At 40.2% G+C, this 22,211-nt stretch overlaps 1 protein-coding gene across 3 annotated transcripts in view; it reads right to left on the reverse strand.

Moving 5' to 3' along the window:
• PATL1 (PAT1 homolog 1, processing body mRNA decay factor) overlaps nt 1-21,751 on the reverse strand; it is a 31,867-nt gene extending 10,116 nt beyond the window's left edge. Inside the window, exons 1-14 of one of the 3 annotated variants that reach the window (XM_004051252.5) lie at nt 20,877-21,751; nt 18,849-18,960; nt 11,237-11,454; nt 10,851-10,931; nt 9,503-9,697; nt 8,472-8,573; nt 7,926-8,015; nt 7,493-7,710; nt 5,957-6,046; nt 4,813-4,993; nt 4,439-4,562; nt 3,523-3,620; nt 2,733-2,792; nt 1,456-1,604 (exon numbers count right to left, since the gene is read on the reverse strand). In XM_004051252.5, coding sequence (XP_004051300.1) covers nt 1,456-1,604; nt 2,733-2,792; nt 3,523-3,620; nt 4,439-4,562; nt 4,813-4,993; nt 5,957-6,046; nt 7,493-7,710; nt 7,926-8,015; nt 8,472-8,573; nt 9,503-9,697; nt 10,851-10,931; nt 11,237-11,454; nt 18,849-18,960; nt 20,877-20,891 — 1,733 coding nt within the window. In that variant the 5' untranslated portion in view covers nt 20,892-21,751. The other 2 variants (XM_019037162.3, XM_019037163.4) reach the window with 2 other exon arrangements.
• Between the last annotated feature and the right edge of the window lie 460 nt (nt 21,752-22,211).

The following is a 22,211-nucleotide window of genomic DNA, read 5'->3' on the forward strand; positions in this document are numbered from 1 at the left end:
CATTTTCATTCTCTAATAACCTGTACTATAAAACAGTAGGACTCACTTCTCCAAATCTCAACCAAATAAAAAGTAAATTTTCAGGTCTTACAAATGTAGAAAATAATCATTTCACAAATTATATGGTTAAAAAAACTTGGCCAACTGTATGCACTAATTTCCTTAACTTTTTTTCTTTTTCTTTTTTTTGAGACGAAGTCTCGCTTTGTTACCCAGGCTGGAGTGCAGTGGCGCTATCTTGATTCATTGCAGCCTCCACCTCCTGGGTTCAAGTGATTCTCCTGCCTCAGTCTCCTGAGCAGCCGGGATTATAGATGCCCGCCACCATGACCAGCTGATTTTTATATTTTTCTAGAGACAGGGTTTCACCATGTTGGCCAGGTTGGTCTCTGAACTCTTGACCTCAAGTGATCTGCCCACCTCAGCCTCCCAAAGTGCTTGGCCTCCTCTCTTAACTTTTAAGTAACCACACAAATACCATATGGTTAACAGCAACAGCTTAAAAAAAAAAAAAAAAAAGAAAAAAGAAAATAAAAACATTCGTCAACTCAGAGTTAATTAGTGTTAGTTACCATTTTAAACAACATTTTGCTTTGTATTATATATTTTTTCTTTCATAAAAAAATGGGCCCATATAATTCATATGGTTTTGTACCTTGACTTTTTTCACTCAACAACTTATTTCCATGTCAATAAATATATTTCAACTACATACATTTTAATGGCTGCATAACATCCAATCTATGGATAAACCATTTATTTAACCAGTTCCCTGTCAGCCTAACTCCAGACAAGGTGTGTTGAAAAGAAAGTGCTTATTCTTATGTTTGGTTTTGTGTATGTCCTGGCTTAGAAGGATAAGCAATTCTCTTGAACGGGTAAAAAGAAAGGGAGTTATTAGAAGTTGTAGTTCTCTTGAATACATTGAATAAGTATTCAGGATTTACAGAACATTTAACATTAGCAAGATTCTTTTGCAGATAATGGGGTAGGTGAGGGATTCCCCATTGGAAGACTAAAGGGTTTCGATAGGATATAAATATTTTGTGGAAATCCCAGGAAGTATAAATGTTTGTACATCTGATCTTAGTAATAAAGGAAATATATAAAGATTACAAGGTTAAACATGCTAGTAATCATAAATCAGGTGCAATCTGTAAGCACAAAAACCCAATAACATTACCCACTATATCTCTAGTGCCTAGCACTGTCCCCATCAGATACTATGTATTTGTTGAATGAATAAATTCAGGATAAAGACTTTTTTTTTCTTTCCTCACTGGAAAAGATAATTCGTATTTTAAATGAAGTGGCATTTGAGTTAGGCTAAAAGGATAGATTCTGAGCTTACAGAGATGGTAGGGAAGTGTACCTAAAAGGCAAAAATGTATGAAATCCAGTTATGACAGAGGAAGGAGTCCAGTTAATGTTTTCCTCAAACTGCACAATGCTCACCTCTCTTGTCCAGGCAATTTCCCCCTTAAGTTGTCATACATGCTACAAATTTTGTGCTTTCTGTCATCCATTAGGGCAGGTCGCTCTTCTTCCAGACTTAGGAGATAACGTCTTTCATAGTCCTCCACGTCAAGGAGTAAGCTGTAGGTCTAAGCAGGGAGACAAAAGCAGGCCACAGCATGCTAGGTCAGAACCACAGTATTAGTTAAACAATTTCACAGTTTAGGACTACTAGCTAAAGACAAACGAATACAAACTCATTATAGAAAGACTGAGATTTTTTTTTTTAAATGTAGAAAACCATATGAAATAACTTAAAAAATCGTCTCTCTCTGACCTCTATTCTAGCAGGCAAAAACAGTAAAATAGTCTAGATGCGGTGGCTCACGCCTGTAATCCCAGCACTTTGGGAGGCTGAGATGGGCGGATCACGTGAGGTCGGGAGTCCAAGACCAGCCTGAACAACATGGAGAAATCCCATCTCTACTAAAAATACAAAATTAGCCAGGCATAGTGGCACATGCCTATAATCCCAGCTACGCAGGTGGCTGAGGCAGGAGAATTACTTGAACCCGGTAGGCGGAGGTTGCAGTGAGCCAAGATCTCGCCATTGCACTCCAGCCTGGGGAACAAGAGTGAAACTCCATCTCAAAAGGGGAAAAAAAAAAAAAGCAATCCAAAGAGAAAACTACTACTATCATCTCCATTTTTACAGATAAAGAAACTGAGGACGGCATAGAAAGGTTAAATAACTTGCCTCAAGTTACAGACTCAGAAATGGAAAAAGACATGATTTACAGCTTGGTTCTAGAGTCCATGCTTTTAACCACTATGGTGTATGGCCTTACAATGTGGTATTTACATTTCACAAATCAACTATTAATATCCATTATTTTCCTCAGCACCCAGAATAGTGCCCAGTAAATATCTGTGAACTAAATTAATCCACAGGTAGGACAATGTAATTTTCATTCCCATTTTATCAGGCTTAGAAAGGTGACTTGCCCAGACACTCAGCTGTTAACTGAATAAGCTTGGACAAAAACCCAATACACTTCCAACTTTAACTGCAGTGTTCTTTCCATGATGCCAATAGGTGAAACATACCATAATCCTTTCCAGAGTTATCTGGTACACAATAGTCACTTACCAGCAATATATTCATGAATTAAAACCAAAGAACATTGACTGATTGCTCACTGTTTCAGTTCTAGTATATACATACATTTGACAGTTCCGTATTTGAAACTAACCACAGCAACAAATTCTAAACTTACTTTCTCAATTATAACAAGGGTTTTTCTCCTCTTGTCTCGAACTTGTTTTTCTTTCGTCTCCTAAAAAAGAGAAGACTATTCAATGCAAATTTATCTCTGTTAAAATAATTTACCAAGTGCGCATTTGTAGGTTCATTTGTGACAATACTTTGAGAAGATAATTGATTCTCTGAAAGTTAATAATCTAAAACAACCCTAGTATGAACAAAGGTCAAAGTTGACTGAATCAATCCATAAACGATTAAATTCCATTCACAGATAAGCAAAGGGCAATCTTAGTAGAAGATAAGGAAATCATATGAAATATGAAAATCTTTTTTTTTTCTTAAACGTTAATTTTAGGTTCAATGGTACACGTGCAGGTTATAGGGTACGTGTGTTTGTTACATAGGTAAACTTGTGTCATGGGGGTTGTACAAATTCTTTCATCACCCAGGTACTAAGCCTAGTGCTAGTACTAATTATTTTTTCTGATCCTCTTCCTGAAAATCTTAAAACACATAGAAAATGATAATTTTTTTAAACATCAAACTGGAGTAAATACATGCTGTTTGCAGCCAGAGCTACCCAATCCAAAGACTCCTGCCACCCTAGTCCCTGCCTGGCTGCCTTAGAAATTAAGGTGTTAATATTGCAGCACATCTGTGGAAAACTAGAATGCATGATGAGGTGGGAGGCCCTGGGTTAGACTACAAACAACTCTACCATGCCTGATCTCATTCCATGGTGACCCCAAAAGAAGTGGTCACAAATCAGATGTTCTTAAACAGACAATTGTGTTGACACTTACATCATCCTCACTCCGAGATGTCACAACAGCATCAATCATTTTTCGGGGATTATTCACACTAGAAACGGTAAGCTTTCCCAAAGAGCCCTCAAATTGCACTGCAAAGACAAAAAAAAAAAAAAATCCAACAAAATAAAAAGTCAGCAATGCAGGCAGGCAGTGTTCAAAGAAGATTTTTACTTTCCTCTGTCCCTTACTCATAGTCTAATAACTTACTGCAAAACTCAATGTATCATTTAGGCCAGGTGTGGTAACTCACACCTGTTATCTCAGCACTTTGGGAGGCCGAGAGGGGTAGATCACTTGAGGCCAGGAGTCCGAGACCAGCCTGGCCAACATAGCGAAACCCCGTCTCTACTAAAAATACAAAAATTAGCTGGATGTGGTGGCACACGCCTGTAATCCCAGCTACTCAGGAGGGTGAGACATGAGAATCGCTTGAGCCCAGGAGGTGGAGGTTGCAGCGAGCTGCGATGGCACCAATGCACTCCAGCCTGGGCAACAGAGTAAGGCTCTTTCTCAAAAAAAAAAAAAAAAAAAAAAAAAAGACAAAAAGTCAATGTTATTTAAAGCGACCCCTTATCAAAATCTATCCTTTCTCTCTTTGTTACAATAATTATCACAATAAAAATCTGAAGTATTTCCCCCTTATTTATTTTAGGGGTACTGAAAATTATAACACATTTAAAAAATCATGAAATCTCAAGTAGAAAAGGACCTAAAAAGGCAAGTCAAAGCGTTCAGTCCAGACGTGAATAAAGGCTGATTTTTGCTTTTATTAAGAACAATGGTACTTTTAAAATCACTTTGAAACATCTTTGCATATCCTTCCACATATACACTTGTCTATATTTAATCACATCAGCAGCTTCTCAAATTTCTTTTATTATGGGCATTTTTCTTATGAGGACCTTACCTGGCTTATAGGCGTGCTCCAGTTTGGCCACCTGAGGGGTGATAAGCTTGGTGCGCTCCTTCTTAGGGCCATCACCTTGTATTTCTTCAGCAGCTGAAAGTTTCTCCAGTTTTTCGAAGTAATTCTACCATGAGAAGATGATTTCAGTTGTAACACAAGCACAGAACATGACTGTTGTTTACCATCAAATAATTTATGCCAGTGACAGTAACACAAGTTCAGCTCTAGAAATATACTGATAGTGAATAGTGCAAGATGCTAAGTACCTCAAAAGAAAATTTTACAAATATTTAATTGTACCAATATTTAAATGAATACCCTCACCAGTGTAGGGACCCAAACTATTATCCTCAAAACTAGCACAGAGTATTTACCTGGTAATAAAAATCATCCAGGTAGGGATCAGTGCTTTGCAGTTGCATCATCTGGATTTTAGAGACCCAATCCTTTTCCCGCTGCAACATGAGATTGGCATATGGATCCTTTCGGAGATGATCTTGATGATTGCTCCGGTGACTTCCTCTATCTCCCGCACCATTGAGATTCCGATGCTGACTGAAAAACATACACCACATTCGTTCCATGTGGGCAAATTAGTTACGCTTTTTAACAACAGAGGAATAAACCAGGCCAGTTTTTTTTTTTTTTTTAAAGATTCCCATTTGCTTTTCTTAAAAGGGGAGTGAAAAAGAACTAAGTCTTAATAGGATTTAAGAGGAAAGAGCTATGTAATAAATAATGAAGAAATAAAACTAAGACCTGAGTACCTTACCATATGCTAAGCATATTCACCTATGGACTTTTGTATAAGCTCTAGAATAACTCTGTGAGGTAGGTAGTTTTCTCTTCCCCACTTAAGACAACAAATCAATGCCAAGAGAGATCAAGTAACTTGTCCAAAGCCATACATCTAGTGGTGGACTAAGCGATTTTAACACAGGCGATTTAGCTCTGAAGTCTACATAAATTATTTTAACTCATTAAAAATCATGAAATATTTCAAATGCAGAGAAAAAGCCCAGCAAATACTATCATAAATATCCATTTACCCATCACCTAGACCCAATAGAAAAAAATGTATTTGGTTGAATTTGCTTCAAATATTTTAAAGTAATATTAAAATAACACAGTGCTACACTGACAAGAGGCCCTGTTGTACCCCTCTAGACCCAGTTTCCAGCTTCTCTTCCTTCATAGAGGAACCACTATTATGCCCTTGGTATGTATGTATCCTCCCTGAAATGTTTTTCTACGTTTATTACTTGTGTGTCTGTCTTTAAATATTACACAGTATTAATCCGTGTGCCTTTTAGTTTTACATAAATGGTACATATAATTCTGTTCCTTGCTTCTTTACTCAATATTATGCTTTTCATATTTACATGTTGATAATACATCCAGGTTTATGGATATGAAGTAAACTTACTAAAAAAACAAAACAACTAAATAGCATGTTGTTACACTGTTAAAATTAAAAGCTGAATTAAGAAGCCATAAAGGACTCGGATGAGTACTTACTTTCTATTCTGTTGCTGTCTCTGATGCAAGAGTCGACGGTGCTGTGGATGAAGGTGAGTTGTGTCCGGTCTAAACATTGGGGCCTGAGATCTAAGAAAAACAGAAAAGAGGTTCTCAGTTTGGTCATCCTGATGATTTGAAATTTTAAAGAATGTTGTCAGTAGAGGATAACTTCATACAGGTTACCTTACGGGACTACAAGTCTATTCGGGCTGGGTATGGTGACTCACGCCTGTAATCCCAGCACTTTGGGAGGCCAAGGCGGGTGGAACACTTGAGGTCAGGAGTTCGAGACCAGCCTGGCCAACATGGTGAAACCCTGTCTCTCCTAAAAATACAAAAATTAGCTGGGCATGGTAGCAGGCGCCTGTAGTCCCAGCTACTTGGGAGGCTGAGGCAGTAGAATCGCTTGAGCCTGGGAGGCAGAGGTTGCAGTGAGCCGAGATCGTGTGGGTCACTGCACTCCAGCCTGTGAGACAGAGTCTCAAAAACATAAAAAAAAAAAAAAAAAAAAAAAAAGAGTCTATTCTAAGGAGACCTTTTAGAAGCAAAAGATAGTCATATTTTTACATATCTTCTACAAAGACCAAGTTCTAAAAGGGTGATCATGAAATCTGAGTGAATTAGGAGTAAAGCAGTATAATTCTTTTTCTTTTTGCTTCTGTTTAACAGAAGTCTCTAAGTAGGTTTAACGTACTCAGCTTCAACTATGTGGGAATGTCATTAAAGATGTATGTGTGATAGTTAATATGGCTAGGCCTTAGTACCCAGTTATTTGGTCAAACATTGTTTAGATGTTGCTGTGAGGGTATTTTGTAAAGATGTGATTAACATTTATAATCAGTTGACCTTACAAAAGAGATTACCCTCAATAATGTGGGTGGAGCTCATCCAGCCAGTTGAAGGCCTTAAGAACAAAACTAAAGTTTCCCAGAAGAAGGAGTTCTGCCTCAAAACTGGAACACAGAAATCCTGCTTGAGCGTCTTGACTGCTGACCTGCTGTACTTATTTCAAACTCAAGACTGCAACTTGAGCTTTTACCTGTTTCTTGCCTGCTGGTCTGTCTTACAGATTTCGAATTTGTCAGCCTCTATAATCACATGAGCCAATTTCTTAAAATAAAACCTGCTCACATGAACATTCTTGCTCTCTTTCCTCTACTGGTTCTCGTGTGTCTCTTGAAAATCCTGACTGCCACAATATGATATGTAATAAAACACAACTTCACTGAAACAGGAACTTGAACCCCTTTTGTCATAAAACCAGAGGATAAAAGCAAACAGCTTAGCTAGTGTGAAGATTAGCTGACTTTTCGGCATCTGTCACTGTATTCCATACCCTCTGGTAATGTGAGAAAAATGTGATTCACAAGAAAGCCTGGAGATTGTCAAACATTTCCATGTTTGCCAACTTGAGGATCCAATAACATCTTAGAATTTATTAGTTAGCAAATATCAAGAGACTTATAAAACTACACATCCACAATCAAGAGACTTGGCTGATAATTGATAAACAGTGGCACTGATTTTGCATACCTTAGGTTTTGCAGGTGGGGTCCTGGGCCAGGAGGGTGCTGCTGTGGAGGTGGTGTAGCGGAGGGTGGAGCACTAAAGAAGGCACGGAAGCCTGGTGCTGGGGGAAGCATCTGCCCAACTCGCCCTTGTAGCAACTTGGGATTCATGGCAGCAAGTGGACTACCAACAAATCCAGGGACCCGTGCAAACTGGCTGGGAGACATCCGTCCAGGCTGTAGCTACAAAGAGGAAGAAGATCTTAGATTTAGACAATCAGCAAGTCCCCTTGCTTTTGTCTACAGAAAAGTGAATACGGTTTTCCATCAATAACTTTGTTTGAAAAAGTAAAGGCAAAAATAAAAGTAGTGATTAACAGCAAAAAAAGGGGCTATTATCTAATGAACTTTAGGAAAGTAGGAGAGTTCTTTATGGGTAGGGCTAATCACAGGCTTACCTGTGCTCCTCCAAGAAGCTGTGCTCTCTGGAGGGGGCTGAGAACAGGAGGAACACTAGGAGGAAAAGGGTGACCCAGGAGGGAAGAGTTCTAAGGTAAAAAAAAAAAAAAAAAAAAAAAGAATATGCTATAAAACAGGGGGTACATCATAATAAGGAAACTCAGCAGAAATGCAGTATAAACTTGGATATAAAAACTCTCAAATTATAGAGTCAAGCTCTGGAATAGAAAAAAAGAGTAATGCTAGAAATTATAAAAACACCATGACCATGTGACATGAAAAAGAAGCAGTAGAACATGGGACTGAAATGGTAGAAACCAGATGATCACAATGAGTTTAGATTTTTAAAGGTAAGAAAAGAGCTGATGTAAGAAATAACTGTCCTCTGACCTGGGGACAATTAGATCCAGCAATTTAAGTAAGGAGATTATAAAAAATAGGTATAATTTAGGAGATGTCAGCAAATCTAAATACTGGCAGTGATCTTACAAATAGTGATCAGAAAACACATACTGCACATTTTTGTTAGGCTTAAAGTGACATACCGGGACACTGCAGAGCTGGTTTGGAGACATCCTCTCACCATAGGGAGCAGGATAACGAGGTGGCATTGGGGGCCGAACATGGACAGGCTTCGGACACAGAATCTATCAGGACAAACATATATACAACTACACTCAATGAAATCAGTTTTTCTTCCACCTACACTCCCTCCCCTCAAGTACTGGTAGAGACACGAACTCAATGCAAAGCCCTACTTCTAAGCAAATTGCTATGGCTACAGGTTCAAATACAGAACCTTGGGCCACTTTCTCTCACAAATCAAGTAAAGTGTCAGCATTAACTGAGGAAGATTTAGCTAATTCTCCAGTTATCCCCACCCTTCCATGCTGTCTGAGGGAGATACCAGCAGATATTCTGACTTGCAAATTCTCTCCAAGAGGATATATTTTGGTAGCACTGAGGGAGAAGGAATGATAAGAAAGCTGGAGGATTAACTAAGTCCTATTCTGAAGCCCCTGTGATATGGCCGCCATGCTCAGCACTTTTGTGATACATTGTGACTCCACCATTTCATAGGATTTGAGCCTAACTAGGCCATACCAACACCACCCTCCCCCCATACCTTCCAAATTGGCCTTCCTTTTCAGCTGCTGGTTTCAGGTGGAGGAAAGTCTATGGAACAGGACTGCACAGGCTCTAGGGAAAGCAGGGATATCTTAAAGGTAAAAAGGGATGTGGACAATGCTGTGTGTTCCCACTCCCCCCAGCTTTCAGTTATCTCTCTGACAATGTTTTGGGCAGCCAGCAAAACACTTTAAAAAGGATATATGTGATAAATGTGGCTAACTACCCTTTTTTCTCCCCCAATTAAAAGGCAGCAGCAATAGCAGCAGCAAAGAGTATCAGGGAATGTGTCTCTTATTTGTACTAATTTCTCCTCTAACTAGCTATTTTTCTTTCTAATCTAATGCCTACCCAAAATTTCCACCCTCCACCCAACATCACCAATTTTCCAAATAATTTTGCCCAGATTCCCAATATCCTGGGCTGTGTGCTTGTTAATGAGAGGTACCTGTTGGGTGAAGCTGGGTACAGCCATCTGTTTAGGTGGGGTGCCTATGGGGACAGCTCTAACAGGAGGACTGCCAATGATAGGTGAAGTTGACCGCCTTGGTAATGCACGTTCAGAAAGGTCCCGATCATCTTCTGGACCCTGGGGGGGCCTCTGAGGCAAAGCATATTCTAATACAGACACTGTAGGCATTTCCTAATTGAGGAAGTGGTAAAATAAAATAGAAATTAACTAACTTGGTATGTTTTAGTAATCTCTACAGATGCCAAAAATACCTTAAGAAATTTTTTTAACTTTTTATTTATTTTTAATTCACATATAGTAAAATTCACTTTTTGGTATATGGTTCTCTGAGTTTGGTAAGCGGCTCATGCCTGAAATCCCAGCGCCTTGGGAGGGTGAGGTGGGAGGATCACTTGAAGCCAGGAGTTTGAGACTAGCCTGGGCAACACAGCGAGACTTCATCTATACAAAAATAAAAAAATTTAGCCAGGCATGGTGGCATGCACCTGTAAGTCTCAGCTACTCAAGAGGCTGAGGTGGGAGGATCACTTGAGCCCAGAAGTTCAAATTTACAGAGAGCTATGACTGTACCAGTGCACTCTAGCCTGGTTGACACAGCAAGACCTGGTCTCAAAAAAAAAAAAAAAAAAAGAAAGAAAGAGCAAGAACAGTTGCATCACTCCCCAGAAATTCCGTTGTATTGTTCCTTTGTAGTTAACGCCTCCTGCCATGTCCAACCACTAGTAAACACTGATGACCTCTCTGTCCCTATAGTTTTGCATAGAAATGAGTTGTTTTTTTTTTTTTTTTTTTTTGAGACAGAGTCTCACTCTGTTGCCCAGGCTGGAGTGCAGTGGCGCAATCTTGCCTTACTACAACTTCCGCCCTGCCTCCCAGGTTCAAGTGATTCTCCTGCCTCAGCCTCCTGAGTAGCTGGGATTACAGGTGCCCACCACCACACCTGGTTAATTTTTATGTTTTTAGTAAAGATGGGGTTTCACCATGTTGGCCAGGCTGGTCTCGAACTCCTCACCTCAAGTGATCCACCCGTCTCAGCCTCTCAAAGTGCTGGGATTACACGGGTGAGCCACCGCGCCTGGCTCAGATATGACTTTTTAAGTGATTCAAATCATAATCATACACTAACAAATTTAAATTCCAATGGCTCCCTTGCAACCTTTACCCTGGAGGCTAAAGAAAGGCATAGCTAAGTGCTGGATGCAGTAGTCGACATAATTCTAGCAAATGAAAGACCTATAAACCCCTTCAGTAAGGAAAGGATGACGACAGGAACTTAAAATTTTTGGATATTATAAATTTTATGTAAAGAGAAAATATTTAATACCTGAGCAAGCAGTGGTCCTCGGATTCGCCTCAGAACTTCAGATCCATCCCAGATACTGGAATTCAGACTTCCTGGTTGGGGCTAACAAAAAAGGAAAACATACAGAGTCTGAAATGCTGTATACTCTCTGGGTGACTTATCTGCTGCTGGGGAACAAGGTTCCAAAAGAGCCTCAAGCTGCTTTAGAATATGAAATTATAGGGCTCCAGAATATACATTATTCCCCAAGTTTATCTCTAGAACTGCTATCATCAGGAAATACATTATCAATTTTCTATGGCATATGTAAATCTCTCATTATAATAGATAAAATAAAATGGCAAAGTTCAATACTTCACTTTAATTTTTAGTCTGCTATAGTTCTCAAATCACAGTAATTTACTTACTTGTAAAACTGGCCTGGTCTGCACTGCCCTCATAATAGCTGGATCTTCTAGTTCATTTTCAATCACCATCTTACTGAGCCTTTCTGCCAGATTCTCCTCATGGTCACCCAACAAGTCCATTTCATCTCTCTCTCCATTGCCTGTTTGTTCATTAACTGCCACTGGGAGCTTTTCTTCCAATTCAGCCAGGCGCTCATGTGCTTCCTGCCAATCATCATCTATAAGATGACACAGTTCATGTAAGAAATAGTTCATAGTGGTACAAAAAAGTTTTACACAATTATTCTGTTTTTTTTTTTCAGACAGAGTCTCACTCTGTCGCCCAGGCTGCAGTGCAGTGGCGTGATCTCGGCTCACCGCAACCTCCACCTCCCGGGTTCAAGCAATTCTCTGCGTCAGCCCCCCGAGTAGCTGGAGTAGCTGGGACTACAGGCGCCCACCACCACACCTGGCTAATTTTTGTATTTTTAGTAGAGGTGGGGTTTCACCATGCTGGCCAGGCTGGTCTCAAACTCCTGACCTCAAATGATCCACCCATCTCGGCCTCCCAAAGTGCTGGGATTACAAGCATGAGCCACCACGCCCGGCCTACACAATTCTTCTGCTAACCAAATGAATAATTCCAGAAGATAGGTAGGAAGTTAAGTTTACACTTAGAAACAGAAAATAAGGTTTAAACTAAGGGACACATAAAGCGTGCTTTTTATAAGTAAAAGCAAATAACATTATACCAGGAATAAAATTCAAACATGTGAATTAATAGCTTAAAACATTATCAATAATGTCCAAACTATATTCTGAAACTGTTTCCCAAATTGGTGATAGATATGTATAGTACTACTAGTTGGTTTTGAGATTCTATGACATTTCAAGCAAAAACTTTAAAGGGAAGTTAAAACTCATAGCATTAGCATACAACTTTCTCTTAGATTGTAAGTGCCACATTCTTTACATGCTTTTGAATCCATTCGTTCCATTCAATTAATATTTGGTAAGCATCTATTATGTGACAAGCCCTGTTTTAGACGCATGGGATACAATGGTGTACAAAAAGACACAGAGATTCTGCCTTCATAACACTTTTATGCAAGCAGGAAAGAGAGAGATGATAGACAATAAGCATAATGATTAGATACTATACCAGAAGATGAAATTGCTATAGGAATATAAAGGAAGAAAGGCAGATTGAAAATTTAAATAGATGGTCAGAGGTAGGCCTCATTGAGAAGATGACATTTGAGCAAAGATTCTAAAGAGTAAGAGGGTTAGCAATTTGGATATCTGGGAGAAGAGGGTTCCAGGCAGAGGGACAGTCAGTATAAAGAAAGGCCTTAAGGTGAGAGATTGATGGTTTTGAGAAACGGCAAGGAGGACTGTGTCTGGAATGGAATGAGCAGGGTGGGGAGAGTAGAAGAAAATGAGGTCAAGAAGTCATGAGGAGGGAGCTCATTCTGGGCCACTATGATTGAAATGGGAAGCCAATGGAAATTTTCATTTGGCTTAACTTTTAAAAGAATCACTCTGGCTGCTGTGCTGAAAACAGGCTAGGGAAGAGGAAGGGGCATTTCCTCTTTTATCTTAACTATGTCTGCTATTACTGCACACTACTATAAAGTCTGTAGCACTGACATTAAGGTTGTTTCTGCATTTGGTATGTTGGCATCATTTTTTCTGTTTTGGAATCCCATTACAGCACAGATTACAATCTTCAGAACCCTCTATCAGCTGCTCTGGAGCTAGACCTTACTTCCAACGCATCTCACTCCAGTTCTCTCCAATCTTATTCCGTTCTGCTTCCATCATGAAAGCTGTACTCACAGTTTTGCTCCTTTCAGTATTTTTATTTTTATTTTTTGAGACAGGGTCTCACTGTCGTCCAGGTTGGAGTGCAATGGCGTGATCTGGCTCACTGCAGTCTCAACCTCCCGGGCTCAGGTGATCCCCCCACCTCAGCCTCCCAAGTAACTGGAACTACAGGTTTGTACCACCACACCAGGCTAATTTTTATATTTTTTGTAGAGTCGGGGTTTCCCCATGTTGCCCAGACTGGTCTTGAGCTCCTGGGCTCAAGCAATCCACCTGCAACAGCCTTCCAAAGAGCTGGGATCACAGGCTTGAGCCACTGCATCTGGCCTTTCTTAAGATTCAGGTATTCAAATGCGAAACTTCTTCCTCCTCAATGGAGCTACTCCTAAATAATCCTTTCATTTTATTTCTTCCTTTACCTCATCTCTATATGCATTACTTTCTAACCCACAAAAAGTACTATTTTGTATATGTTATATGGTATTCTTTTTTTAGTTACATCCTTTATATGTTTTATAAAATTCAACAGACAGGGATAACACGTTATAACCAACACAGAAACAGAGACTTTCTTTTTTCTGCTTTCAGAGAAAATACATGTTTAAAAAATTCAAACACCACAAACACATGTAACTTCAGTGAAAGTTCCCCATAATTCCACAGCTGTGTTAAGTTTTAAACAGTTTTAAGCTGTGTTAAGTTTATAAAGTTAACTTGTTTCTTTTTATTTAAGCAATATGTCTTGGACATCTTTTCATGCATGCACACAGGCATAACTACTGATAGTAACTCATTTTTTTTAATACCTACATAAGATTGCATTTTATTGCTAAACTATAATGTAATTTGTCCCCTACTGGTAAACATTTGGATTATTTACAATTTTCCAATATAATAATTAATACTGTAATAACATCATACATATCTTAGCATTTTATGTGACTATTTAAATAAACTAATTTCCTTTTAGAATCAGATTACATTAACAGTTAAAATTTGCTATATATATGTATTTTTTAATCATACAACGATGTATCACATAATACTAGTGATCCAAAGAGTGAGGGAAGTGGGACTTTCAAATATATAATTTTGGTATCATAGGACCCACTGCCTAGTTTGGTAGATTTATGTATTAGTTGTGGTAAGGGATTCCTTAAGTTGTGGATCACTGTGCCATCACTGGGATAAAGACTGTGGGCAAAAGCTATAAAAATATCCTTACTTAAGCCTCTGGGACATGGGTCTTCTTTATAATTATGTGGTATTTTCTTTCTCACCCAATAGTTTCCTCTTACCTGAGTGACTAGTCAGGTGGCACTCTTCCTCTAAACTGTCATCTTACAGAAAAGAATTTAAGGTAGCCATTTTATGATGATGGTCTCTGATAAGCCTATCCTGATGTGCTCCAAAAAATGGAAAAATCCACTTTAAATGAAAATTACAGTGTTAATTTAAATGACTAATCATATGAAAGAAAATATTTAAAGAATAATGTAATTAAAAACCAAATGTGACATTCATATTTGTGTCATCCTTGGTAAGGAATAGTAAGCTGGGACAGGATAAATTGTTTTTTGCAACTTTACTAACTTAGCAATGCCACAAGAGTGGGAATCTATCATCCTGAATTGAGGGATTTGTAAAAACATTTACTTCCCAAATTTAAGAAGTTAATTTGTTAGTGGATTTGTTCTAATGCAGTAGAATTCTAATTTGCATGCTTTTCTATCACTACTTCCAGTATTCATGCTTGCTAACTTTACCAAATCCTATCAAATATGGATAATCTATTTCCCCTTAATAATAATATTTTAAAAATATTGGTTAAGTCGCCATATTCTGTGAGAATAGATCTCTGGTGAATTGATTGTTACATTTTCAAACATGTAACCAAAGGAATCTATGCCATAAAATACCATCATCATCATTTTAGATTTTTCTTACTCTTGTAAAAAATTATCTGAAGTAGTATTTTAGAGATATTGTGCCCTTACTATAAAACAATATTTCACCCTATATCTTTTTCAAATGACCTAAAAATATAGTTACTTAGATATGCCAGTGCTTGACCTGAGTCCATTATTGGTCAAAATGGTAAAAGGTAGGCAAAAGAATAACAGAGAAATGAAGGGAAAGAGATTATCCGTAATAACGAACTAACCTATACTCTGATACGGATTACTGAATTCCTGGCTGCTTCTATAAACTTATACTTGTAATAACCCCTAAAGCCTGTCTCAGGGAGTTTTGAATGAAAACAAAATAAAAAGGAAGAAGAAGTGATTTAATTTTAAGGCAATCTCAATCTCTAAAGACTATAGTAGCTATCAATAAAAGGGAGGTAGGAAGGAGGGTGATTCCTTCCAAGTGGAGGCAGGAGATTTCCAAAGACTCCCCAAAAACTATTTAACATAACTAGTAGTTTACAGTAATTGTGTCTATAGTTACTTAACCCGTCACTCTTCCTCATTTGTTAAAATGAGGATAATAATAGTACCTATCTCACAAGGCTGCTATGAGGATTAACAATATATGTAAAACATTTAGAATGGTGCCTAGCACATAATAAGCACCATGTTAAGTGTAAGCTTTTATTTTTAGAGAAGGAGTTGGGATTACTGCAACACTATTTATTGCTCTAAGATGATGCAAACATTTTTTCATGCAGAAGACTAGTTTCTTAAGGAAAGGTGACCATTTGTAGCCAGTGACCTAAAATGTCTACTGTAATAGCAGGTATTATTCAAGATGCCCGCTATATGAATTAAAAATCATAAAATCAAAACAAATGTCAAAGGTCTGACATTTCACCTCTTGATTTAAACTCTCTATACCGGCTTTATATCAACCTGCAGAGGAGTATCAAAGAAGTCACAGGTTGACTTGGAAAACAATTTTCTTTTTATAGTATTTACACCAAGCTGTTATGAGGAATTAAGATCTCCACTTTACAATTCCAGTACATTACACTCTCAAGGGAAAGGGCTCACCTTTGGAAATCTTTTCTCTATATTATTATAAACTTTCTTGGCCAAAAAATCCTTTCTAATCACCCTTTGGCCCTAAGGTACAAAGTGGGCTAATCATATGCTATTTAATTGCCTTAACTTTGTACTACCTGTTCTTTTACTGTGTAAACCTAATGGCTTTTTCAGCACGTGTACACTTTTCTTCTTTCCCATCATATAAAATACCGTTCCGGACACTCTAACATCCTTTTAAGGCAATATTATTCCCATCTTATGAGAAAAAATAGAAACTCGGGAAAAAAAGACTGTCCATAGCACTCTGGAAGTCAATGAGAAGGCATGACTCTTCCTCTTCTGTCCAGGTTGAAAAGTGAGAACATGGTACAATGCTGCCTCATTTTAATGTCTATAAATCAATTCTAGCTAATTCATTTTAATACTGAAGAATTTGTTGAAAAAATGGTTAACATTCAGTACAGTATTTTAATAGAAAAAGAGTTCTAGAAACAAGCACATGTTGGTAGCTTCTATGGTATTCTATTCTTAAAGTATTTGATAATTAACTTTTTAGAGACAAGGTCTCGCTCTGTTACCCAGGCTGGAATGCAGTGGCACCATCATAGCTGATGCAGCCCTGAACTCCTGGGCTCAAGGGATCCTCCAGCCTCAGCCTCAACCTCCTAAGTGGTACATACCATCATGCCTGGCCATTTTTCAAAAAAAATTTTGTGGAGAAAGAGTCTCACTATGTTGCCCAGGATGGTCTTGAACTCCTGGCCTCAAGTGATCCTCCTGCCTTGACCTCCCAAAGTGCTGAGAGCTGTGGGCTTGAACCACCACAAATAGCTTATTGTGTCCTACTGATTATCACTAAACTATCTTCCAAATATAATTTGCAATTCACATCAGTTTCCTGCTTTTGTAATTCCACTCTACATCTCTTTGCCTGTGATCTCCATGGAGAGAGATAATAGCATCTTGGATCATGTTATCCTCCTGGACAATCTCATCTCCTAACCCATGCCTATAATCCAAAAGCTCTTTGATTCCTTTCCATCATGAGTCTAGCTTCTACTTTCAACACTTTTCTTGCTGCTTCTAATCATAACAAAGTTTTAGTTCTCTAATGAATTTTACAAATGACTGACGATATTAAAACACCTTCATTTTTGCCAGTTTATTCAAGTCAGTCTAAGCTTTAATAAATGTATTAGGTCACTGCAAAACCAGTGACCATTACAATACTTTAAGGCCTCTTATTTGTTTTTGATATTCAACATCTTGGGATTACCGACTATTGCTAAATTTTCTCTTTTTCCTTATGACTTAACTTGGAGTATTTGTTGCACAGAAAGAAGTGTTGCGACTACAAAAGAATCACACATATTTATACATTTGAACATAAACGCTGTTATTGCTGCTTTCCAGCACCAAGTCTAAGCAAACATATCTGCATTGACTCTTACCTATTCATTTGCTTAAAAATATACAGTTTTGGCCAGGCGTGGTGGCTCGCACCTGTAAACCCAGCACTTTGGGAGGCCGAGGAGGGATCACTTGAGGTCAGGAGTTCATGACCACCCTGGCCAACATGGAGAAACCCTGTCTCTACTAAAAATACAAAAATTAGCCGGGCGCCTGTATTCTCAGCTACTTGGGAGGCTGAGACAGGAGAACTGCTTGAACCGGGGAGGCAGAAGCTGCAGTGAGCCGAGATCATGCTACTGCACTCCAGTCTAGGTGACAGAGCATGACTCTGTCTCAAAGCAAATATATGTGTATGTATATAGTTTAAAAGTTTAAATTTTAATTTATTACTCCACTTGTTCTACACCTGTTCTAAGTAACATGTGTTCTCAAACTTTATCATATAAGCTTACTTCCTAAATTTTCCATCTTGGTATTTATAACCCCGTGGCCTGTAAGCTTAGTTTGGCTCTTTAGTTTTTAAACTTTTTCCAACTCTTAAAATATGTATCTATACGCTGGGCGCGGTGGCTCAGGCCTGTAATCCCAGCACTTTGGGAGGCCGAGATGGGCAGATCACAAGGTCAGGAGTTCGAGACCAGCCTGGTTAGCTCGGTGTGGTGGCCGGCACCTGTAATCCCAGCTACTCGGGAGCCTGAGGCAGGAGAACTGTTTGAACTCAGGAGGTGGAGGCTGCAGTGAGCCAAGATCGCGCCACTGCACTCCAGCCTGGGTGACAGAGCAAGACTCCATCTCAAAAAAGAATAAATAAATAAATAAATAAATAATATGTATCTACACCCAGGGATGGACAAAATTTCATCTGTGCATACTTTTCTAACTTATGAGTCCTTTCTTGACCCCCAAAATTCTCGCTATAAAAAGCTTTATATTTTGAAGATACTATAAGTTGCAAAGTTATATACTAGTGATAGACTAAATTTTAAAACACATATACCCACATCCTAGAATCTGAATTTTCTACTAGTATACTAGTTTTCCATAAGTTATATGTTATACAAATAAAAATTCCTCTCATCTAGGATTAGTTTAAATCTCTCTTAAATGTTTACTTCTCTAAACATTTGAATCCCTCATAGGGGCAACCTGTAGTCACAGATCATATAGCTGGAAGGGGCACGGCTTACAGAATACCTGATTTTATAGGTAAGGCAAAAAGAGACCCAGAGGAGCAGGATAGGTGCTGTTTCCAGTGAAGAATGAACTATTCTAAGATGAGGAATAGAAGAATATCTTGCCAAGTTAGTGAATAAGGTTACCCCTAATAAGATAAAGCACTTCTAAAAGACAGCACTTGAAAAGAGCAGGAGGCTAAGATGATATTATAAGAGAAAGATGTCACTTACCAACTGCACCTGACCCAAATGTATCATCATTGAATTGATCAATCTCTTCATCTTCTTCTCCCAGTCCCTGAAATGCATCTTCATCTTCATCCAGAGGACAATCCTCCAAAGACTAAAAAAAGAGAAAAGACATTAGTTATTCATGAAATTCACACCCTCATTTTAAAAATGTTCTAAAAATGTTCATCTTACCTTCTCAATGAACATAATTGCTTCATTATGACTTTTTGTAAAGATGGCATTTTTTTTCTACTTCCCAATTTCCCTGGCACTGGAAGATTTCATCATCTTTCTTTCACTTTCTATTTCCTATTCCTTATTTCATTTAATTCTTGCCCCACCTCACAGCATTCCATTTCTCTATTTTATCAAGAATCCACGAACAGCAGTTCCTCATGCAACCAAGAAATTAAGCCCACAACTTTCCTTACATCACTGTTTGGAATACTGATGACAATTAATAATGAACCCTTTATTTTCTTGTATCTTTATGTATCTTTTCCAGCAAAATTCTCATCTTTCTCATTATATTCATGTCATCTTTTCAACTATTATTCCGTTTTAAAGCTTTGTCTTCATTTTCCATCTTTCTTATCTTCCCTATAGGCCTAAACTCTAGTGATGAAACAGAAAATTAGGTCTTCAATCACAATAAAATGAACTCTGGAAAAGCTGTGGTATGACAAGTTCAAGTTCTGGCTCCATTCCTACAATCAGTGTGAACATGGGCAACTCAGAAAATTTCTAATTAATTCATCAAATACCTTTTAAGGACCTATTGCGTCTAAGGTTCTGTGCTAGGCTGTAAGGCTCAATGTCTTACATTGTAATGCAGGGACAATACCAACTATGGCAGAGAGTTGTGATGATCAAAGTGGGCAAAGATTACAGATTATCGAACAAAGGCTAGAGGCCACCACATCCTAGGTGTGTTCTATTTTCCCCCTTTACTTCAATTTTACTCAACTGATTTATTCTCCAAGTTTTCCTTTCGGTTTGGTCTTAGATCATTCCTATCAAGTATACCTGTCCTCAATTTTCAAAAATTCAGAATCAGAATTCCATATTCTATCAGTAGGTACCTTTGTGATACACTTTGCCTGGCTACCTCTTAGCTACCCTGTTTACAAAGGAAAGATTAGGTCAAAGGGCGTTATTCTTACCCCAGAGCCCTTCCAAACTCATGCCAATAGGCATGCCACTGCCTCCTTATCAGAGGCAACTTCCAGCAGTACTCCCTTCCAAATCACAAATATCTACTTTACCAAATCACTGCTTTTTTAAATTAAAAATTCTTAAGGATCATTTACATCAGTTCTTTCACGCTACAAATTCGGAAAGTTTACGTCCAGAGATTAGGAGTCACTCAAGGTCACACAGTGAGTTGGTGACAGGGTCAGTACTGTCTGCTGCTATTACTACATTCCCGGCACCTTCACCAAACCCGCGTCTCCCAGCACTAGCCCAGAAGGAACTTCTGCAGGACACGCCCCCCTCCCAACTCGGAGCCCTCTTTAGTAAACGGGCTGGGGCCCTAATCCAACGGCAAGCCCAGGCCCCCTTCACCTGAAGGTAGCCTGGGTGAATGGGATGTGTGTCAGTGTAATTCGAGTGGAGGTGGGTGGGGGGTGGTTCCGGGTCCAGGGCGGGAAACTCGGCTCTGGGAATTCCCGGGTGACACCTACTTAAGAAAAGCACCCGGGTAGATGCAGTGCTCTACCCTCCATGGCTCCTCTAGGGGTGGGGGCGGGGGTGTGGTCTGGTTACAGCACTTAACGGGCCCTCCCCACCCCAAAACGGAGGCCAACTTTCCCCAGCGGCAACTAATGGGACTGTCTCGACCCCTGAAGCCAGCTCCCAGCCCTAGGATTAGACCCGCGACCCCAGGCCAGTCGCGTCCAGCTAAGTCCTGCGACTCCCCCAGCCCGCCCCCTGCCCCGCAGGAACACGGGACCGGCGCGCGGAGAGAGAGTGAGGGAGAGGGGCGCGGGAGGGAGGGAGGGGTCACTTCCGGTCGCAACAGCTCACCTCGTAGCGGAACATTCTTAGGGAGGGGGGCAGGGAGCGGGGAGGGGAGAGGGGGAGGGAGGGAAGAAGCGCTGACTCCCCGGCTCCTCCGCGCGCGGGTCTCCACCGGCTCGCGACCCCTGGCCGCCGCCGTACGCCGGAGCGTGCGTGGGGACGTGCGCAGGCGCGCCTCAGGCAGGGCGGCCACCCTGCTGGGCGCCCGGCGGCGGCGGCTGCGCAGGGACAGATTTGGCGTCCCGCTTCCTAGTCTCAGCGGCGGGAAGGAGGTCCCGTGGCGAGAGACTGCGCATGCGCTGCCCGTCTTCGGCTGCCTGGTGATCTGGGCTTGTAGCTCCGCCCCGTCTTTCTCTGCGCCCTCTAGGCGCTCGGCTTGGAGCTCAGGGGCCGGTCACGAGTTCTCCGTCACCTGTGGGGCGGAGAAAACCCTTGTGATTGTCACAGGATATAGCTCTGAAGAATCCTGCGCTTAGCCTGGGCTGGGAAAGATGAGATTCCCGGGCAGTTTTTCCAACGTCCGCCTCGCTCCTCAGGCTGCTCGGGGGTCTCCCCGTTGCAATATGCGCCTTGCGCAGGGAAAAAAGAATGGAAAGTTGCTGGTCTTCGAAAGGGGCGGACTTCGTCGCCACTTTCAGCGGTTCGTCTCCTGCTGAATCCACAGCAGGTCAGGGCTGTGATTTATGTGGCTCAAAGTGATGACGGCGCCCGTTTTTTTTTTTTTTTTTTTTTTTGAAATGCTGAAGACAGGTTCCGGGAGGTTTAACTAGGGTGGTATTTTTAAGCGCCAGGTTCATTAGGCGCGAGGAGCTGCAGAGCCTCGAAGGGCCGCACGGCCGTGGGCCGCTGGCCACGCAGCAGCAGGGTCTTCGGGCCGTGGTGCGCCGCTGGGTGACGCCACTTCCTTAGAGGATCGAACCCACAGAGGAATGTGTCCAGCTTAGAAGCTTCGGCCCCCTGGTTCCAGAATTCTGTTGGGTGGTTTGTTACCTCTAGCACGTTCCATGCCCTTCTTGCCCCTTTCCCTTCAGACAAAACTTGCAGCACAAAGAATGAATTCTTGAGGGTTTCGCAATCCGTTTCTTCCCTGGGCGTCTTAAAATGCAGCCTCGCCTCGGAATGGCATACAGTAAATCCCCTAAATGTTAGTGTGTCTGGATCAGTTTGAGTATCGGAAACGCTGAATTTGTAAAGAAAAGTTCTGGGTGGGAGCTTGTGCTTTGCCACTGGCTAGGAAACTTTGGGCAACTTACCTAAACCTCTCTGAGCCTTAGTTTCTTGTAAAATGGGTATAATTACACCTGCCTCATGATGGTAACACTACTACTAACGATTGAAGGC

The sequence above is a fragment of the Gorilla gorilla genome, chromosome 9 (genome assembly GCF_029281585.2).
Source record: "Gorilla gorilla gorilla isolate KB3781 chromosome 9, NHGRI_mGorGor1-v2.1_pri, whole genome shotgun sequence".
NCBI classification, from domain to species: Eukaryota; Metazoa; Chordata; class Mammalia; order Primates; family Hominidae; genus Gorilla; species Gorilla gorilla.